Source organism: Pan troglodytes, chromosome 19 (assembly GCF_028858775.2).
Source record: "Pan troglodytes isolate AG18354 chromosome 19, NHGRI_mPanTro3-v2.0_pri, whole genome shotgun sequence".
In the NCBI taxonomy this organism is placed as follows: domain Eukaryota; kingdom Metazoa; phylum Chordata; class Mammalia; order Primates; family Hominidae; genus Pan; species Pan troglodytes.
This window is the reverse complement of record NC_072417.2, coordinates 52,789,783-52,809,526: the sequence shown is the minus strand read 5'-3', so window position 1 is coordinate 52,809,526 and position 19,744 is coordinate 52,789,783. Positions and strand designations below refer to the sequence as shown.

The 19,744-nt window shown below is 40.0% G+C and overlaps 1 protein-coding gene across 33 annotated transcripts in view; it reads right to left on the bottom strand.

Moving 5' to 3' along the window:
* The window catches only part of SPECC1 (sperm antigen with calponin homology and coiled-coil domains 1), a 310,582-nt gene that overhangs the window by 111,064 nt on the left and 179,774 nt on the right, over positions 1–19,744 (bottom strand). For 32 of the 33 annotated variants that reach the window (XR_010152990.1, XR_010152991.1, XM_063798933.1 and 29 more), the window contains one exon: positions 3,115–4,694. The exons of the other annotated variant lie outside the window; for it this stretch is intronic. Coding sequence is in view for 30 of the 32 variants with exons in the window: in XM_063798933.1 (XP_063655003.1) it covers positions 3,115–4,694 (1,580 nt within the window). In the remaining 2 variants the exon portion in view is untranslated. The remainder of the gene's footprint in view (positions 1–3,114; positions 4,695–19,744) is intronic. 33 annotated transcript variants of the gene reach the window in all.

The window sequence follows — 19,744 nt, the reverse complement described above, 5'->3', positions numbered from 1 at the left end:
GCTGTAGAAAAAATTCAATCCTCATCCTTTAAAAACAAGCCAAGTAGTCAGGCATGGTGGTGCCTGGCTGCAGTCCCAGCTACCCAGAAAGGCTGAGGTGGGAGGATCGCTTGAGCCCAGGAGTTCAAGGCTGCAGTGAGCTATAATCGCCACTACACTCCAGCCTAAGTGACAAAACGAGAAACTGTCTCTAAAAATAAACCACCAAACAAAACACCTCTTAGCAAATACTTGCATAACATAATAAAAGGTATGTACCAAATGCCTACAAAAAACATACATCATGATTAAATGTTAAATGCTTCCCTTGGAATTAGATACGAGACCAGGATCCATCCACCGTCACGCTTCTATTCGACACTGCACAATGTAAAGGGGCCTGCCCAAGGTCACATCATTGCTCACTGGGTAAGTCAAGAGGATCCAGTCCGGCATGTTAGACCCTTCATCATAGTTTTGTGCTAAAACTTCTCCTGTTACCCTTTGGACATGAGTCTCTTAAGTATTATCATTTAAATTCATGGTTGTTGGCAGATTAGTTGATAGTCTGTGGTAGAGATACAATAAGTATTAGTTCATTTAGGAGGTCTGTGTTTTGCTTTTTCTACAGTAATGTAAAAGGGTAGGAAGATTAGTATGTTACAAGTCCACTGCAATTACAAATCAGCCTCTGTGCACATAAGACAGCACAAAATCACAAACCTAGGGTCTTGATAGATATACAAGAAACCCTATGTGATAGCACGCCCCCATCTTTACCTCAAACTCTCACCTAAAAATACTAGCTAGGACCTTTCCCTTCTTACTATCAGTATTTGATACTTCTAGTTAGCATGCAGTAAGATGTAGGATACATGAATAATAACAGTTTGATTTTAAACATATATGTTGTGTCTTGCACTCTACAGAAAATGCACACACTTTCCTTTAAATTACATTTAGTTTATTCCAGAAGATTCCAGATTTTATTGCCTCTATTTACCAAAGCTATAACTTTAAATGCTTTCATTATCAACCAAGGATAAAAAAAGTTAAATGAACAAAGAATTTTAGTCAAGAAACCAAAATGTACAAAAAATAAGACAAAAAAATTAATAAAGATAAAAGTAGAAACAAGTTAATCAGAAACAGATCAACGGTGGAATAGATAAACTAATCCAACTGATTCTTTGTAATGGAATGTGGACAGACATACTCTACTCTTCTGGATAGGAAGACAAAATATCATAATCATATCAATGCAAGTTTTTATGCATGCTCAAACATGTATAAACTGAGAAAAGGCCTGAAAGGACATACAGCAAAAGGTTAGCAGTTTTTCTCCAAGTGGTGAAATTAAAGGTAATACTTTTCTTTTTTATACTTTTCTGTACTTTTTAAATCCTCTGTAATAAAAATATTTTATGATCAGAAAAAAATAAGCTATTTTTAAGATGTCAAATTATTTCTCACTGATATACACATTTAATGTAATGCCAAACCAAAAATACAGAGGGACTGATAAAGAACTTCAAGAAGGTGCACATGGGAGATAAAACATTTTGCCAGAGAGTAGTGAGTAATCTTAAAGTAAAAAAAGAATAATCTTACTCCACAAGATATTAAAACCCAATGCAAAGCCTGACTAGTAACCTCTAATGGAATTACTTCCGTACTTTCAATAAAATACCTACAAATTTAGAATACAGACAAAGAGAGAAACTCCTTAACATGACCCACCACTAAGCTCATCAGATGGCCAAATTGCAGAATCAGGCTGCAACAGACTCATCTTAAGACAGATGAAGCAGTGGAGAAAAATCTCCCTGAGAGCTCATGGCATAATTTGCTCCCTGAAACAATGACAACCCCTAAACTAAGGTAGGAAGATGTTTTGAATCCCTCTTGCCAGTAGATCCCTAAATCAGACCCAGAACTTGGAGGGAACAAGAAATAGGAGGCCATCTCTCTGCACCTCTCCAGCACTGCTCTGGGAGGTGGGCAGAATATCATAAAATCACCACAATTCTTGCATCAAAAAACAAAATTACAGGCTGATTAAAGTGTTGTTTTTAAAAATGAGAAAAGTTATTTGCTCTTGGGCTATGGAAGATCTTCCCAAGCAAAAAAGGTTAAAAAAATGAAATGATTAACAGATTTAAATGATATAACAATGTAATACCAAGTGCTGGCAAAGGCTCAGGAAAGCTCATGATCTCATGACCGCTAGGATGAATAAACTGGCATAATATTTCTGAAGGGCAATCTGGCTGAATGTGTTGAAAGTCTTTAAAATGTTTATACTCTTTGACTTGGTAAGTCATCGTCTAGGAATTTTTCCTAAATAAGCAGTAAGATAGATATAAAAAAGTATTTATAATATTGAAAGACTGGAAAGACCACAAATGTTTGACAATACATGTATGTTCAACAACAGGGTAAATATGAAATATTTATATTAAAATAGTATCTGGCCTTTAAAATAATGTTTAAATGAATATTTAATGATAGGAATATGCTGAGAAAAGTTTTAATATTTCTAAAATGTTAAATGCAAAAAGAAAGTTAATAACATGTACAGGATGATTATAAATTTGTGTAACTTGTATGATACACATAAACACACATATATCTGGAAGAAAACACCAAAATAGTGGTAATATTTTAGTTGAAAATTGGGAGTGATTTCATTGTCTGTTACTGGCAGCTAAAAGCATGCTGACAGACTGGCAAACTCCCACTCAATCTTCAGAACTCAGTTCAGTTGCTATTTCTTCCAGGAAGTCCTTCTGTGCTACCCCCAACCCCCACGTTATACCAGATGCTCCTCCTTTGCACTAGACTAGAGCCTGGGCATAGGCTGTATGATATTCTTTTATCACTGCATCATACTCTGATTTGACTCTACATCCCCACTACATTTTGAACCGCCCATAATCAGAAATTTGGGTGTTTCCTTTTTGTATCCCCCAATCCCAACCTGTGTGCAATCTAACAGGCCTTCAAGCTGGAATGCTGGCTTCGTGAATGAAATAGACTAAGCAAATGCTTCTCTGTGCTCTGTGAATTTAGAGGTTAAGGGCAGAAATGTGAACAAGGATGAGCAAATACCAGTAAAGAGCTGTCTCTTCTCACCTTGGCCAGCAGACTGGAAACATGTTTAATTTCACCGTTTGCCTTTAGTAATTCTTGTCTGAGCTCATTGCAAGACAGTTCCAGTAGATCTTTCTCTGCTCGGGCTACTTTCAACATTTCTTGAACTTCGCAGCTCTCTGCCGTCTGCTCCACGGCACTGGCCTCTGTGGCTTTCTGTTTCTCACCCTGCAAATGAGACTTCAAAGATCCATTCTCCATTTTTAGCCCTTCCAAGGTAACTCTACACTCTTCCAAAGTTTTGGCCATCATGTTATTATTATGCCGTTCCAGTTCTAGAAACTCATTCAGTTTTTCATTTTCTTCCTTCAGATGTTTAATCATTTCTAAAGCTCCTTGGTTTTCTTCCTCAACCTTCCGCAAGCTACAGGTCAACTGCTGCTGAATGTTGAGTAGCTTCTCTCTTTCAAAGCGGCCCTGTTCAAGAATACCTGTGCACTTCTGCTCCAGTTCAAGAATTTTTCCTTCCTGAGTGGTGGGCTCTTCATTCTTTACTCGCTCTTGTAAAAGATTCATCAGCTTCTCATTTTCTTGACTTAGCTGCTCTGCCCTCTCTCGATGCTGATGAAAGGATGTCTCTAAAATCGTCTTTTCATCCACCAGCTTCTCATTTTCAGCTGTCAATTCCTGTACCATTTGTTGCTGGTCTGATAATTCTTGTAGAGTAGCCTGTAGTTCTTCTGCAGTGCTATGGTGGTTTTCTTCCATCTTTTGTATCTTCTCTGTGAGGGAAGCCAGGGACAATTCACTTACGTTGTTTGGGGAACTCCCAGCAGTAGAACACTTTGAACTCTTAAAGGGGTTACTGGTGGAGGACAGGGGCCTTGAGGGTGTCTCTGCTGTAATGTGCTCGAAGTCGGAAGCATCTGGCGACAAAGAAGCTTTGGTAACATCGCTACTTGAGGAGCCTGATGTCCGTAATGCATTTCCATGTATGTTTTTTTTATACTCGTCAATGTCACTGGACAACTGATTTCCAGTTGGGCTTCCGAAGCTTGACTCTTGAGTTATGGATGTTGGGCAGCTGCTGTCGCCAGTGTGACTTGCTGCCCCTTCTGAATTTGGGGAGTGCTCAAGACAGATCAGTTTCTCCTTCAGGACCCGGTTTTCTTCCTCTAGATCGGAAAGCTCTTTCTGAAAGTTCTTGTTCTTCTCCTCAAGAGCTCTTATCATAGGTTCCGTGTCACCTGGGGAGACTGATGTTCCATCGACATTTGGGCCCAAAGCATCAGTCCCCTCAGCGTTCAGAGTCCTTTTCTCTTTGCATTTCTTTAGTTCACTTCGAAGCCTGTTAATTTCACTATCTTTTGCTTTGGCTTCTGCCAAAAGTTCCCGAACTTGGGACTCAAGCGCAGCCTTTTCTCCACCTTCATTCTCTTGCTTGGGCTTTGTGGAAGGGGTCCTCAGGTGTTTCGTAGGAGTGGGAGTGTTGGAAGAAGTTGGACTGGACACTGATTTCCTGGGGTTGGAGGGACCACGTGGCACAGACCTCTCTCTTGAGACAGTTACTGAAAATTCCCGTGGCGCTGGAATGCCTGTCCGTTTGGTTGTTGTAAAGGCCCCTTAAAGACAGAAGAAGAAAAAAAATGAAAAAATAAAGCAAGCATTCTTATAAACAAAACCCAAATGACTGTAAATCACATGGCACAGTGGACAGTGGCTGTCGCTCTTCATCCATTTCTTCCTCCTCTAGCTAATTACCCAGTTCTGACTGGTTTCTGTGCTTCCTCCCCACAGCCCTATACTTTGGGTGAGGCTGACTCCAAGCCTGAGCTACTCAGGATGACCCCATCCCCAGCCAGTTGCTGGTTCACGCATGGGCACACAACTCAATTAAGATCAATGTGACAAAGGGAAGGTTTTCTGGGCAAGCTATTAAACACCACGGGACCAGAGTGAGAAAATGTGTAGGTGTGGGAATGGCTGGCAACCACCCTGCCCTTTCAAGAGGAAGGTGGGAATGCAGATGGCATAGAAGGAAGAAGGAAACTAAACTCTCAATAGCATTGTTGAGTTGCTAAATCAAATCAACACTGAAGTTTGGCCTATAGCTGGCCTTACAGTTAGGCAAGCCAGTAAATACCCTTCCTATAAGTCACCTTGAGCTGGGTTTTCTGTAACTTGCAATTTAGTACATCTGCACTGATAATGTTGGCAACAAAAACAATGGCCTTTTGACAAAATACAAGTTCTTTGTGAATTTCTCAATAAACACTTTAAAAAACATCATTAACATATTTTGACAGCATAAATTTGATTAAGAAATCAGAAGATACAGATAATACTGAGAGATGGATCTGATACAATGACATATCACTTTTGCCATAAGTGGAAATGGTGTACTCATTTGTGTACATGGAGAAACAAGAATAAATGAAATAAGAACATACCTATGGTACTTGACATGATATAGACATAATACAGAATACTTATAACAGGAAATGTAAGGTGTAAATAATTCTCTTTTATTTTCATCTGTACTATATCACAGACAATGTAAAAACAATTCTTGGGGTGAAACCCAGACATCAGTCTCCATTGTGCTCTACAATTGAAACCCACCTCAAATGTTACAGTGTAAAATAAAATCCTGGACTTTTTTTTTTTTTTTTTTTTTTTACAAACTGAAAGACTATTTGATGAGTCAAGGCTGGCTGCTGTCACTTACACAACTCTACATGCTTTCAGTGAGAGGTGTAATGAAGGGTCCCAGAAGTGGTCATCAACCTGTAGGCCTCTACAGTGTAGGAAGGGCACGGGAGGGAATGTTCCCATAGACTGGCAGCAGCCCCAGCGCTAAAGCAGGTTCCACACCTAACAAGATGGGCAGCTGTAAACCCACCACCAAGACTATTTCTGAGCCCTGAGCAAACACACACCTAAACATCCTGGATCCTGATGACATAAAGGCTGATGGCATTCATTACTAAACATCCAACAGCTGAGCTCTTTTGAAACTTTGACCTAATAAAGGCTGAACTGTCAAATTAATATATAGAAAACTATGGTTTTTAAATTAACTTCTTCAAATTAAGTTTCTGGAAAGCCAAGAGTATATCATAGACTTTTAATATAGTTGACCCCTGAACAACTTGGAGGTTAGGGGTGCCAACCTTTCATGCAGTCAAAACTCTGTGTATAACTTTTGGCTCCCCAGAAACTTAACTACTAATAGCCTATTGCTGACCGGAAGCCTGACTGATAACATAAACAGTTAACACATACTTTGTGTTATATGTATTATATACTGTATTCTTAAGATAAAATGAGATAGAAAAAAGAAAATGTTATTCAGAAAACCATAAGGAAGAGGAAATACATTTGCAGTACCATACTGTATTTATCAATACCATAAGTTTACATGGTCTGTTTGCAAAATGAATCATCTGTCTGAAGCGACAGGCAACCATTGCTCAATCTAGCAAGCAATTCAATGCTGTCAGGGCTTTTATTGGCTTCTAGGGAGCACTGCCAGCATCACTAGTGGCACTTCGTATGGGTCCCATAGTGGTATTCAAGGTTTGTGGTACTGCACTAAACACAATAAAACATACTCAAGAACCTCAAGAGGTCACTTTTTACTGCGATCTGAGGTGTACTGGAGAGAGGAACTGCTCCCACAGAGATGATTAGCATCACAGTACCTTCCAAGCAGCTACCCCCAATGCTTGAGCGCACTGCAACAACATCAGGAAGTGGCTATAGAATTGTTACAGGAGTACTGTATGTACTACAGTTAATTGTATGCAGTTATAATACTGCATCTTTATATTTGTTTACATTTCTCTCAACTATGAATAGCACCATGTACAGTCTGTGGTGCATAAGTTTAGACAAATTTTAACTTTTTATAATAGATTTGTGTATATTTTATGGTAGTAAATGATAAAACTGATTATTAGTATCTACATGTATTTTATGCATTCATGACATATGTAACTTTTTCTCAATTTTTTTCATATTTCTAGACTACCCAGTTCATCTGAATTTTTTTCAAACTGTTGCAACTCTCCAAATAATTTTCCAATGTATTTATTTTTTTAAGTCTCCATATAAATGGACCCACACAGTTCAAGCTAGTGTTGTTCATGGGTCAGCCTTACTTATAGGTGTCAGATACCTAACCTGCATCATACTACACACTCAACGAGGAAAAGACTTATTTAATTATTCTGGTGAAATAAGTATTAAAAACCACTAAGCACTAAAATGTTTTAGTAATGCTAGTTCTCTAGAATAAAGTCATTGCAGCAAGGACCGTATTAAAAACTGGAAGATAACTAAAGTTTCACCATAACTCTAGTCAGAACAGGCAAACCTGAGAGTCCAGGACTGATCATCACACAGGCATTTGTTATTCTTAATAACATCACTAAATTAAGGCTGCCTTTTTCTTTCTTTTTTTATTTTTTTGAGATGGAGTTTTGCTCTTGTTGCCCAGGCTGGAATGCAATGTGCGACCTCAGCTCACTGCAACCTCTGCCTCCCAAGTTTAAGTGATTCTCCTGCCTCAGCCTCCCGAATAGCTGGAACTACAGGCGCGAGCCACCATGCTCGGCTAATTTACTGTATTTCGTTTTTTTTTTTTTTTTTTTTTTTTTAGTAGAGATGGGGTTTCACCATGTTGGCCAGGCTGGTCTCGATCTCCTGACCTCAGGTGATCTCCCCGCCTTGGCCTCCCAAGTGCTAGGATGACAGGCGTGAGCCACCGTGCCCAGCCACTTTCTTTTTTTTAAACCTTCAAATTGTTTGTTGGTTTTGAAGCTGGAAGAACTAATATAGAACAGATCAAGTCTGCTGTTATTTCCAGCTACAGTTTAACACCTTCCTTTTGCTGCCAAATTGCAGTCTGTTCTCCCCATAAGTGTTACTTCTGCCTTATCTATACTACTAGGAATTTTTTAAAAACCATGAAACTAAAGTATATTTATGAATGGATGTGTATTATGAAATGTACAATCCAGCCATATTTTTGTTATATCTACTCTTTTTTTTTCTTTCTTTTTTTTACTATGTCTGTCTCTGTTTTCCAAAAGATTCTTCCCATCTCTGTACACCTCATTTCAGAAACTGTTACAGAGCACAGGTTAGGTTCAGAGTTGCTAAAAATTCATCATCAGACCAATGATGATGGTCTTGGTTGTGCACCCACCATGTGAGCCCAGGCCTCCAGCCCAAACACACCTCCTCGTGGGTACTGACAGGGAAAAGTAAAGAGCAACAGCCCTACAGCTTACGATACCTCCTTGAAGCAGTGGGAGTCAGACCTCACTGCTAACCAAAGCACTCTGAAGTCCTGAGACTGGCCATGCTTCCTTACACAGCACCACATCAGGGACAGCGGAGAGAAGGGCCAGTGGAACAGGGATTGGCTCAGCCAGCACCATTGGATCTTTTGTGCTGCTCCCACCCCGTCATCACTTATGTGTACCATCCTCCTGAGGCTGGCTGACTCCAAGAAGTTAACATAAAAAGCAAGCTCCATCTCATAATTATGAAGATTAACACAATCATAAAGAAGAAACATGTTTGAAGTGTGACATTTTTTAAATGCCAATGAAAAATTATACTGTGGTCAATCACGAGTACATCAAATTAAGCATTCATAGAATTCATATAAAATAAGCATTCACAAACTATAACAGAACACACGATATTGAGAACAGCTGAGTATTAAGCTGGTTGGTCTGTGAGTAATGTTCCTGTTTCTCTTTTATGATTACATTTGTGCAATAAATTAGAAAACAGGAGTTAGCCAAACTGTATATGAAAAAAATGCACTAATCATCAGGGAAATGCAAATTAAAACCACAATGAGATATCACTTCTGTTAGAATGGGTACTACATTTGGGAGGTCAAGGCGGGTGGATCACAAGGTCAGGAGATCGAGACCATCCTGGCCAACGTGGTGAAACGCCATCTCTACTAAAAATGCAAAAATTAGCCGGGCGGTGGTGCCATAAACGTCTGTAGTCCCAGCTACTCAGGAGGCTGAGGCAAGAGAATCACTTAAAGCCGGGAGGCGGAGGTTGCAGTGAGCCAAGATCACGCCACCGCACGCCAGCCTGGGCAACAGAGCGAGACTCTGTCTCAAAAAATAAAATAAAATAAAATAAGACACAAGATAACAAGTATTGGTGAGGATATGGAGAAAAGGGAACCCCTGTACACTGTTGGTGAGAATGTCAATCAGTACAACCATTATGGAGAACAGTATGGAGTTTCCTCAAAAAGTTAAAAATAAGGCCACGGCAGTAGGATCACTAGAGACTAGGAGTTCAACAACAGCCTGGGCAACATAGTGAGACCCTATCTCTACACAAAAATATTTAAACATTAGCCTGGGAATGGGGGCATGCACCTGTGGTCCCAGCCACTTGGAAGGATGAGGTAGGAGGATCACTTGAGCCCAGGAGTTTGAGGCTGCAGTGAGCTGAGATTACACCACTGTACTCCAGCCTGGGTGACCAGAGAAAGACCCTGTCTCTATTTAAAAAAAAAAAAAAAAACCCAGCACGGTGGCTCACGCCTGTAATTCCAGCACTTTGGGAGGCCGAGGCAGGTGGATCACCTGAGGTCAGGAGTTCAAGACCAGCCTGGCCAACATGGCAAAACCCTGTCTCTACTAAAAATACAAAAATTAGCTGGGCGCCACAGCACATGCCTGTAACTCCAGCTACTTGGGAGGCTGAGGCAGGAGAATTGCTTGAACCCAGGAGACGAAGGGTGCAGTGAGCCGAAATCAGACTACTGCACTCCAGCCTGGGCAACAGAGTAAGACTCTGTTTCAAAAAAAAAAAAAAAAAAGAGCTACCGTAAGATCCTGCAATCCCATTACCACATATGTAGCCCAGAAGGCAACAAAGCAGACGCCTTCAAAGTTCGGAGGGAAAATGACTTTCAACCTAGATTTCTCTACCCAGATGAACTATAAATCAATCACAGAGGTAGAATACATTTTAAAGCATGCAAAAACTGAGAAAATTAAACTGTTAATACCCTTTCTAAGGAAGTTATTTGAGGATGTGTTCCAGAAAAACAAGGGAGGAAACCAAAGAGGAAGAGGAAGCAGTGGCTCTATTACAGGAAACCAGTCAAGAGAAGTCTCAAAATGATATCCATGAAACAAGTCTGAAAAATTAGTCTCTGATTCAAGAGGACAAAGTGCCCCTCTTAATAAAAGGCAAGGGTTAGAGGTCCAACTTATAAGGGATAGAGTCCCTTCTAAGATTTAGGGGGTTAGAGGCCCGTCTCAGTAAAGGCCTTCTTGGGTAAGAACAGGTTTGGCACTATGGGATGTTAACTGCTATTCTCTTTGGATTAATCTGCCTTGCACTCTTTGCTAATGGCTGTGGGAGACAGAGTCAGGTATGTACAGGACTATGGGACATGGGGAACTTTTTCTTCCCTAAAAGGGGAAACTTAAGAGCTGATGGGATGGCTGGAAAAGATCCCTTTGCTACTGAGAAGCAGCCACCTGAACTTTTCAATGTCACTGCAATGGGTGGGTCTTTCTCTGACCTCCCTGATCATTTCGCTTTCCCCACCCTGCTACAGGCAATGCTTTTCTCTCTCTACTTTTCCTTTCCTATCTTTTCTGTTACTCAGGGCAACCATCTTGCCCAGAGGCCACGTAAGTCTGAGGCTGGATTAAAGATGGCAGGGCCCATTTGGGGGCATATTTAAGCCTCACCAGTTTGATATTGGGTGTTAAGCAGAGTGGCTAATGTCTATGTTTTATCACATGTATTTTGCTCTGGCCAGAACAAAAAAAAGTAATTTTCCTTTATGATGAGGCTTGGCCCCCAGGGCAATGGTGCTGCAAGCCAGATCACTAGTGCCACTCAGGGAAAGGGAACCCAGAAGCCTGGCATGCTGGCCAAAGGGTAAGAATTTCTTGCCAGTCAGATTTCTAGCTTCTCACTCTCTATGCAAACAGTTGAATGAATGGGGGGGAAAATCAGTATTTATCTCCTCTGTAATGTTTTGATTAATGCAAAAAAAAATTCTAAGGCTAGTCTTAAGCTGGTGTATTTTGTGCTATGAATTTCTTTTTCCGTGTCAAGGGGTGCTTTAGGATAAAACACGGGCTTAGAATACCTGCAGGCCCACTTTTCAAGATGAGCCAGCAAGCTGGTCAGTAACAAACTTGGCTACAGGTCCCTGAAACAAACAAAAAAGTGGATGAAGTCTCCACCTTGTTTATGTCCTTGGGAGCTTGACCTTGTAACCATGTGGCAGTACTTTTGGTCTCTGCCTTCCAGGGAACAGGAATTTTAGGGTTCATGTCATAGTTAGATCTAAAAATCATATTAGTTAAAGGCCTTTGCAAGCTCAAAATTAACTAAATTCCTTCTAGGAAAGGAAACAGAGACTGTCCCGTGCTGTAGCTCAGAAGCCAGGGTTTTGCACTTTCACAGTGGCAGTTTGGGTTTGATTCCTTCCCTAGGAAGTCGTTTCTGGTTTAATATCTGTGTGACCTTGTCTATTCTCTTCTCCTCCATGGACTGTCTTAAATTTTCCTTTCTCTAAGCACCTTGGACGTTACCTTAGGTAAAGTTCAAAAGCCAGAAATATTGGCTGTTTGGCATAAGAAATTCTAAAAAGACTTCATTAAAGAGTGCTATGGTTAAAATCAGTTCAATTAAAAGCAGATATTCAAGCTCTAACAGCCTGAACTCCCTGGGAAAAACAGGAGGCACCAGAGACCCCCTTTCCTGGCCCTGTTCTTCCAACAGCTCCACCTTAAAGCCAGTAATCCAATTAAGAAACTTAAAAACTGGCAAATGAAAAATCTTACAACTACTGTAGTAATATTCTTCTTTCTGTGTAGCTATATACATATTATGTGTAATGTTTATATAAAAGAAGTCTAATTGGCTGAAACAAAAATAAGTGCTTAAATCAAATATTTTGAAAGCAAAATAAAAACTGTAATGCCTTTTAGTTCATGTAATCTTAGTAATCTTTGGGAAATACAAGCAGCTTTAAAAATTACTGATAAAATAAAAACATTCAGTCTAAATTATGCAGGTCAGATATTAAGTTTGTTAAATGCTTTAAGGTCATAAACTGTTTAACTTTTAAAAATTGTTCAATTTACCTGCCTTAAAGCCATTAGATTCTAGATAAGGCCTGGGGACATGTGGAATTGGCCATGCCCCCTAGCTATACAAAGATGATTATAAAGAAAGATTTTATATAAGAAAAGATCTTGGTATGGTAAATTCTTCTCCTAAAATAAAATGGTTGTTTAAAAGGAGGGATGTTTAGGGCAAGTCAGAAAGTCCAAGAATGTCTCAGATGGTCTGTGTAAGTCGTGAAAGGATTTTTGAAAGAAAATTTATGCAAGAAATGTTGCACAATTCAAAGGTTGTTAGGCCTCCTAAATGCGTCATAAAATGCCACTATGACTCTTACTGTATAACTTGCCTGCTTAAGTAAGGTAAGGCCTGGGGACATGTGGAGTTAGCCATGCCCCCTAGCTATGCTGGAGAGTCAGCCCTTATCTGCACTTCTGCCTGGCGTGTCCTAGGCTAGGCTCCACACCTAATACACAATTAAAATTGCTTACTAACCAGGGTTTTCACCAAAAGTAAAAGTCGCTAAAAGTTAACATTGTAACATGTAATTGAGACTATTGAAGAAATAGTTTTACCTGTAAGGTGTGTAAGGAAAGTAGAATATATTTTTGGTAAAAGATTCTAAGAAGGCATGGGAATATGGGTTTTTTGCCTAAAGGGTTAAAGAATTGCTTTAAGTTAGAATAAAGCTAAAGGTTTGAACAGTTGTGGAAGGTTTGTAAAAAATTAATTGTAAAAGAGATTCTGTGTGTGGACATTGGCTAAATTAAAGGGGTATTATTCAGTTTTTCTATAAATTAAAATTGGTTTCTTAGAGCAAAAACCTGCTTATGACCTGCTCTTTAACAAAAACTTGTAAAGGGTTATAAAAAGTTTATGAGAATCTTACCTTATGGTCAAACTGATTAAGATTGGAAAGATTTATTTATAAGGTTTTATTAAGAATTGGCAAAACTCTATCTCTAGTAAAAATACTAAAAATTAGCCGGGTGTGGTGGCTGGTGCCTGTAGTCTCAGCTACTCAGGAGGTTGAGGCAGGAGAACTGTTTGAACCCGGGAGGCAGAGGTTGCAGTGAGCCAAGATAGCGTCACTACACTCCAGACTGGGTGACAGAGCAAGACTCCGTCTCAAAAAAAAAAAAATTGGGTTTTATATCTATAATGCACTAATACAACAGTGACATTTGGCTTATTTGATATAAAAATCATACAGGAAGCATAATCGAATGTCAAATGGTGTTTTGCTTTCTTTGGACTATATTTACATAAATGTGTTATTGGTATATTCTAAAGTTATGGGAAACTCCTATAATTCTAATATTATTGTGTTATTAATAATTATAATTGTTATGTAAAATTCTGTGTATCACAGAAGTAACAAAATTTCCTTATCAATTGTGGCTTTAATAGTGGCTGTCCTAAAGCTTTTTATCATCCAGAGATGACTGTCTTGTTTTAATCTTCTTTAGAAGGTGGTTTATAATCAATTATAGAACTCTAACAGGTGTTCTTCAATGCATGTTTTCTTGTAACTTTGGAGAGCGTAACAACAGAATAGAGGAAAAACTTTCAGGACTCTCATGGAGAGATGAAATGTTCATGAATATCAAGCAAAACAGGAGTTACCTAAATTCACTGAACCAATAAAAAACGGAAGTAATATTTCAAACTTTGCATAAAACACTACTGATCCTTTGTTTTTCAGAGTCAAGGAAACTTTCCTTTTGAGCTATTTATATTATAGCTCTTAACAGCTTATATACTCCTATGCACAAAATTCTGAGCATATTTGTTTCTCTCTACCTGATTTCTCCAGAATTTGGCAACTAGTTGTGAGTATTCTTAACTTACAGCAAAATAGTTATTTGCAAAGGTGCAATAAGAATCTGTTTTCTTGGCTGGGCACGGTGGCTCACACCTGTAATCCCAGCACTTTGGGAGGCCGAGGCAGGTGGGTCTCGTGGTCAGGAGATCGAGACCATCCTAGCCAACATGGTGAAACCCCATCTCTACTAAAATACAAAAAAGTAGCTAGGCGTGGTGGCACCGCCTGTAGTCCCAGCTACTCAGGGGGCTGAGGCAGGGGAATCGCTTGAACCTGGGAGGCAGAGGTTGCAGTGAGCCAAGATCATGTCACTGCACTCCAGCCTGGTGACAGAGCAAGACTCTGTCTCAAAAAAAAAAAAAAAAAAAAAAAAATCCGTTCTCTTTTCTAACAGAACACAATTGGAGAAATTGGTTATGTTACCAAGGTTTTGATTGGAATGGTGTGTTTTCCTTTAAGGAATTAAACTTGACTTATAGAGCCAATAAAAGCCTGTGTGGAACTGGCCTCACACCTTGTCTACAACAGTCCCTGTTCAAGGTTTCTGACTTGGGGTAAGTAAAGAATGTCACTTTCTCACAGGTCGAAGAGCCCCAAGTTATCCTGGGACCTCAAAAAGAAAGGAATTTACCCAACTCATAGGTATTTGAGGGTACAAACCCATGATGGGGCTCAGCTTTTAAAAAGTCTTATCTGAGATCCCTTACAAAACAGAGTTCACTAAAGCCAATTAAAAAGCCTATGTGAAAAATAATTATTCTTGCTGCACTTTATACAAATAATCAGGCCAAGTATAATAAAACAAATCAGTCTTACCATAATTTGTCTTTCGTAAAAATGGAAAACTGGAGAGAGAAATATGTTTCAAGAACTATGGTACACCTGTTATTAAATTCTAGTCTCATCTGTTTTTCAGTTTGTTTCTGCAATTTAGTCTACACCTGCTTATTCCTGTGAACCTACCAGTGATCTCTGACTGCTGCTCAGAAGAAACAAGAGGGATGGATAATGTAAAAATCTGGATTAGTATTCTAATTCTGGGCACATTACAATCAGCTAACAACCCTATATCAGCTTAATTCCAACAGTTGCCCAGTTCATGGAAAGTCTTCTAATTTAGTTTACTTGGAATAACTTTACTTATTTTGCTTTACTCTTGTGGAATATATTGCTGTTATACTTTTTGTGTAGGAATACAGGACAAGCTTACTGAATGTTTTCTTAAACTCTTAATTCATCTTCCAGATACCACCCTCTGTCGAAACTCAAGAGTTATGAATGGACCTTACCATACTGATGCTTTCTGACTATGTTCCTCTCTACTCTGAATGTAAGAGACCCTAATAGTTAGGCAGGAATATCATCACCTCTATTCAGCCTGAAGGAGTTACAGAAGATGAATCTTCATCCCTCCGCAACTCTTAGGATTAAGCGTTCTCTTATAAAAGGGAGGGGGGAAATGTCAGAGGCATGTGAACCATAACAACTCCATCTTGAATAGGAGCTGGGTAAAATGAGGCTGAAACCTACTAGGCTGTATTCCCAGTTAAGGCATTCTAAGTTACAGGATGAAGTAACAGGTTGGCACAAGATACAGGTCATAAAGACCTTGCTGATATAACAGGCTGCAGTAAAGAAGCTGGCTAAATCCTACCAAAACCAACATGGCCACAAGAGTGACCTCTGGTCGTCCTCACTACTACACTCCTGCCAGCGCCATGACAGTTTACAAATGTCATAGCAACTTCAGGAAATTACCCTATATGGTCTAAAAAGGGGAGGCATGAATAATCCACCCCTTGTTTAGCATATCATTAAAAAATAACCATAAAAATGGGCAACCAGCAGCCCTCAGGGCTGCTCTATGGAGTAGCCATTCTTTTATTCCTTTACTTTCTTACTAAACTTGCTTTCACTTTGCACTGTGGACTTGCCCTGAATTCTTTCCTGTGCGAGATCCAAGAATCCTCTCTTAAGGTCTGGATCGGGCCCCCTTTCCTGTAACAAAAATAGTAACAAAACAAGAAACTTCATAAAAATAAGCTGTATAAGACAGATAACAAAATCACAGCACATAACTTCACTCTGCAGGGCACAATATATATGTAGTCACAATAATATCCATACTACACACAGAACATGCAAGACTATTTTCTAGAACATATGAATACTGTCATCCTTGCTAGTGAAAAAGGTAAAGTACAGATGAAAGAAACTGGGAGGTAGAAGAGAAAGCAGAGAGAGTAGGCAAAAAGGATGGCAGCAATAATATCCACCCTCACCTTACAAATAGGGTGTCAAAGATACTATATACAGTTGACAAGACAAGAAATAAAGATGAAATACATTACTAAAAGCAATAACCAAGAAAGAAACTAAAAACAGTGATATTATGACACTAGGAGGGGGTTGCAGGGACATGTGTTAAATCCTCATCTATCATAAGAGGAATCAACAAAATTGGGAAAAAAAATAGCAACATCAAAAGAATGAGAACACAAGCCACAGGCTGGGAGAAAATATGTGCAAAAGACATATCCGATAAAGGACTGTTATCCAAAATATACAAAGAATTCTCAAAACTCAACAATAAGATAATGAGGGCTCGGTGTAATGGCTCACACCTGTAATCCCAGCACAGCACTTTGGGAGGCCAGGGCGGGAGGATCACCTGTGTCCAGGAGTTCAAGACCAGTCTGGGCAGCCTTGAGACCCCTGTCTCAAGGGGTCTCCCTGCATAGTGAGACTCGTCTCATCAAAAAAATCAAAAATTAGCTGGGCATGGTGGCTTACACTTGTAGTCCCAGCTACTCAGGAGACTGAAGAAGGAGGATCACTTGAGCCCAGGAGGTGAAGGCTGCAGTGAGTCGTAATTGCACCACTGCACTCCAGCCTGCACAACAGAGTGAGACACTGTCTCAATAAAGAAAAAATGGAAAATGAAACACCTGACTAAAAATGGAAAAACATCTGAATAGACAACTCACCGAAGAAGAAATACAGATGGAAAATGAGCTATGAAAAGCTGCTCCACATCAGACAGTGTGGCAATTCCTCATGGATCTAGAACTAGAAATACCATTTGACCCAGCAATCCCATTAAGGGGTATATACAGAAAACCAAACATGGCATGTTCTCTCTCCTTAAGTAGGAGCTGAACAATGAGAACACATGGACACAGGGAGGGGAACATCACACACCAGGGCTTGTCAGTGGGTGGGGGGCTAGGGAAGGGATAGCATTAGGAGAAATACCTAATGTAGATGACAGGTTGATGATGGGTGCAACAAACCATCATGGTATGTGCATACCTATGTAACAAACCTGCACATTCTGCACATGTACCCCAGAACTTAAAGTATAATTAAAAAAAAAAAAAAAAGATGCTCCACATCATACATCCCTAGGGAATTTCAAATTAACACAAAAGTGAGATATCACTACACAACTATTAGAATGGCTAAAATCCAAAACAATAAGAACACCAAATACTGGTGAGGATGTGAAGCAACAGGGACTCATTGCTGGTAGGAATGCAAAATAATTCAGCCACGCTGGAAGACAGTTTGGTGGTTTCTTAGAAAAGTAAACATACTTGTTCTCTATGATCCAGCAATAGCACTCCTTGGTATTTAGCCAAATGAGTCAAAAACATATGTCCACACAAAAACTTGCACATGGATCTTTACAGCAGCTTTACTCATAACTGCCAAAACTTGGAAGCAATCAACTGTGGTACACCCAGATAACGGAATATTAGTATCATCCACCCCTTAAAATGAAATAACTATTAAGCCATGAAAAGACATGGAGGAACCTTAAATGAAGCATTTACTAAGTTAAAGAAGCAGTCTGAAAAAGCTACACACAGTATGATTCCAACTATGACATTCTGCAAAAGACAAAACTACAGAGACCGTAGTTTTGTAAAACTATGGTCCTTTTGCTTGCTAAAGCAAAAAGATCAATGGTTGCCAGGGGTTGGGGGGAGGGAGGAATGAATAAGTAGAGCCAGGCACAGGTGAGCCACTGTGCCTGCCCATTCATCCCCCACCCCCAAGGGAGGGAGGCAAGGTGGGAGAATTGCTTGAAGCCAGGAGTTCCAGACCAGCCTGGGCAAGACAGCAAGGCCCTGTCTCTACAAAAAACTTGGATACATGGCAGTATACATTTATCCAAACCTACAGAATGCACAATGCCAAGAGTGAACCTCAATGTAAACCACGGACTCTGAGCAATGTTACATCGGTGTGGGTTCACTGATTGGAAGATGTTGATAATGAGGAGGCTGAGTGTGTTTGGGAACAGGAGTACACTATAGGAAAACTTGTACTTTTCACTCAATTTTGCTGTGCCTAAAACTGCTCTTTAAAAAAGAGTGTTTATTTTTTTAGAAGGCAGTAAAAGCATAATAAAGTGGTTACCTTTGAGAAGAGGGACAAGAAATGGGAAGGGGTAGGGCAGCAGGGCAGCAGCAGTCTTGCTTTTCATAATAAGCTCCTTGTCCTGGTTCATTATTTTAACCCCTGTATATACTACTTTGATAATGAAAATTAGGAAAAAGAAATATGAATGTTTATGAGTACAGTGTGGAAACAGGCAATTAGCAATCCGTCAGTTTTATAGGCAGCACTGATCCTTTGGACTTAGAACAAATGAGATAACAGAAGTTTGAGGCAATTCAGCAAGCAGATGCACAGCCATAAGGAACTAAGTCTGTTATCAAATCTTGGGGCCCCACCTTGACTATGACAGAAAAGTAGTTTTTTCCACAGCTGGACTGTCTTTTGGGTCGTCTCAGTGGTGTGCTTTCTAGAGATTCATACCTAACTTGTACTAAAAGTCAATAGAAATTGTCTTTGCAAATCAAATGGAGGGAAAAAAACACAAAAGAGTCCTACACTCATGCAAATGAACCAAATTACTCACCCATTTTACTTCCTTTGTTAAAAGCAAACAGCAGTGTCAATGTGTAAAGATGATTTTTGTAAAGGGATAAACATTTTCTATCTCATCTCCATTTTACTTTTTTTGGGAAGAATGCAAAATTAATTTTCCTCACACTCCACTTGCTCAGCAAATTGGATTAGAATTCAAAATGCTTGTAAATCTACTCCTCCTGTTTCCCAAATACTCATGCTGTACCACGGCCACTATGAACAGCACTCCAGAAAGAGGGGGACAATAAAGCTTCTGAACAAAAGCCCCCTAACACTAAGAAGGGGCTCAGGCCTGGAGAGGACACAGTGACCGCTCTGTGTCAGGATGCAGGGGAGATAGGGCAGCAGACAAAGCCTCAGTGTTTCTGAGGAGAGATAATGGTATGGTCTGACTAGCTTCTAGCAGGCGGCCCACACAACCAGCTGCCATTAGTCATCTCCAGGAGAAGCCAGAATGCCAAGCAGCTCTGGGAGGGCAACTCCTGACAGGCCATTTGAAAAGTGCAAAGCAGGCAGGGACATCAAATTTCCATTGAAACTGAAGTGGCTGGAGGAGCGCTTCGTCCCAGAATTCTCTCTGCATACTGCGCCTTAGCTTCCTTGCCCATTGTGTGGGCCAAATGAAATCCTCATTGCCTAACTAGAGAGCTTGGCACCTCTGAACAGAAATCTCCCAGCAGCACTGTGGGAAAATAAAGCCCACAGTCTCCAGGCACCAGGAGCTGAGGGTGCAGGCTTTACTGAACTAAAAGATCTGCCATA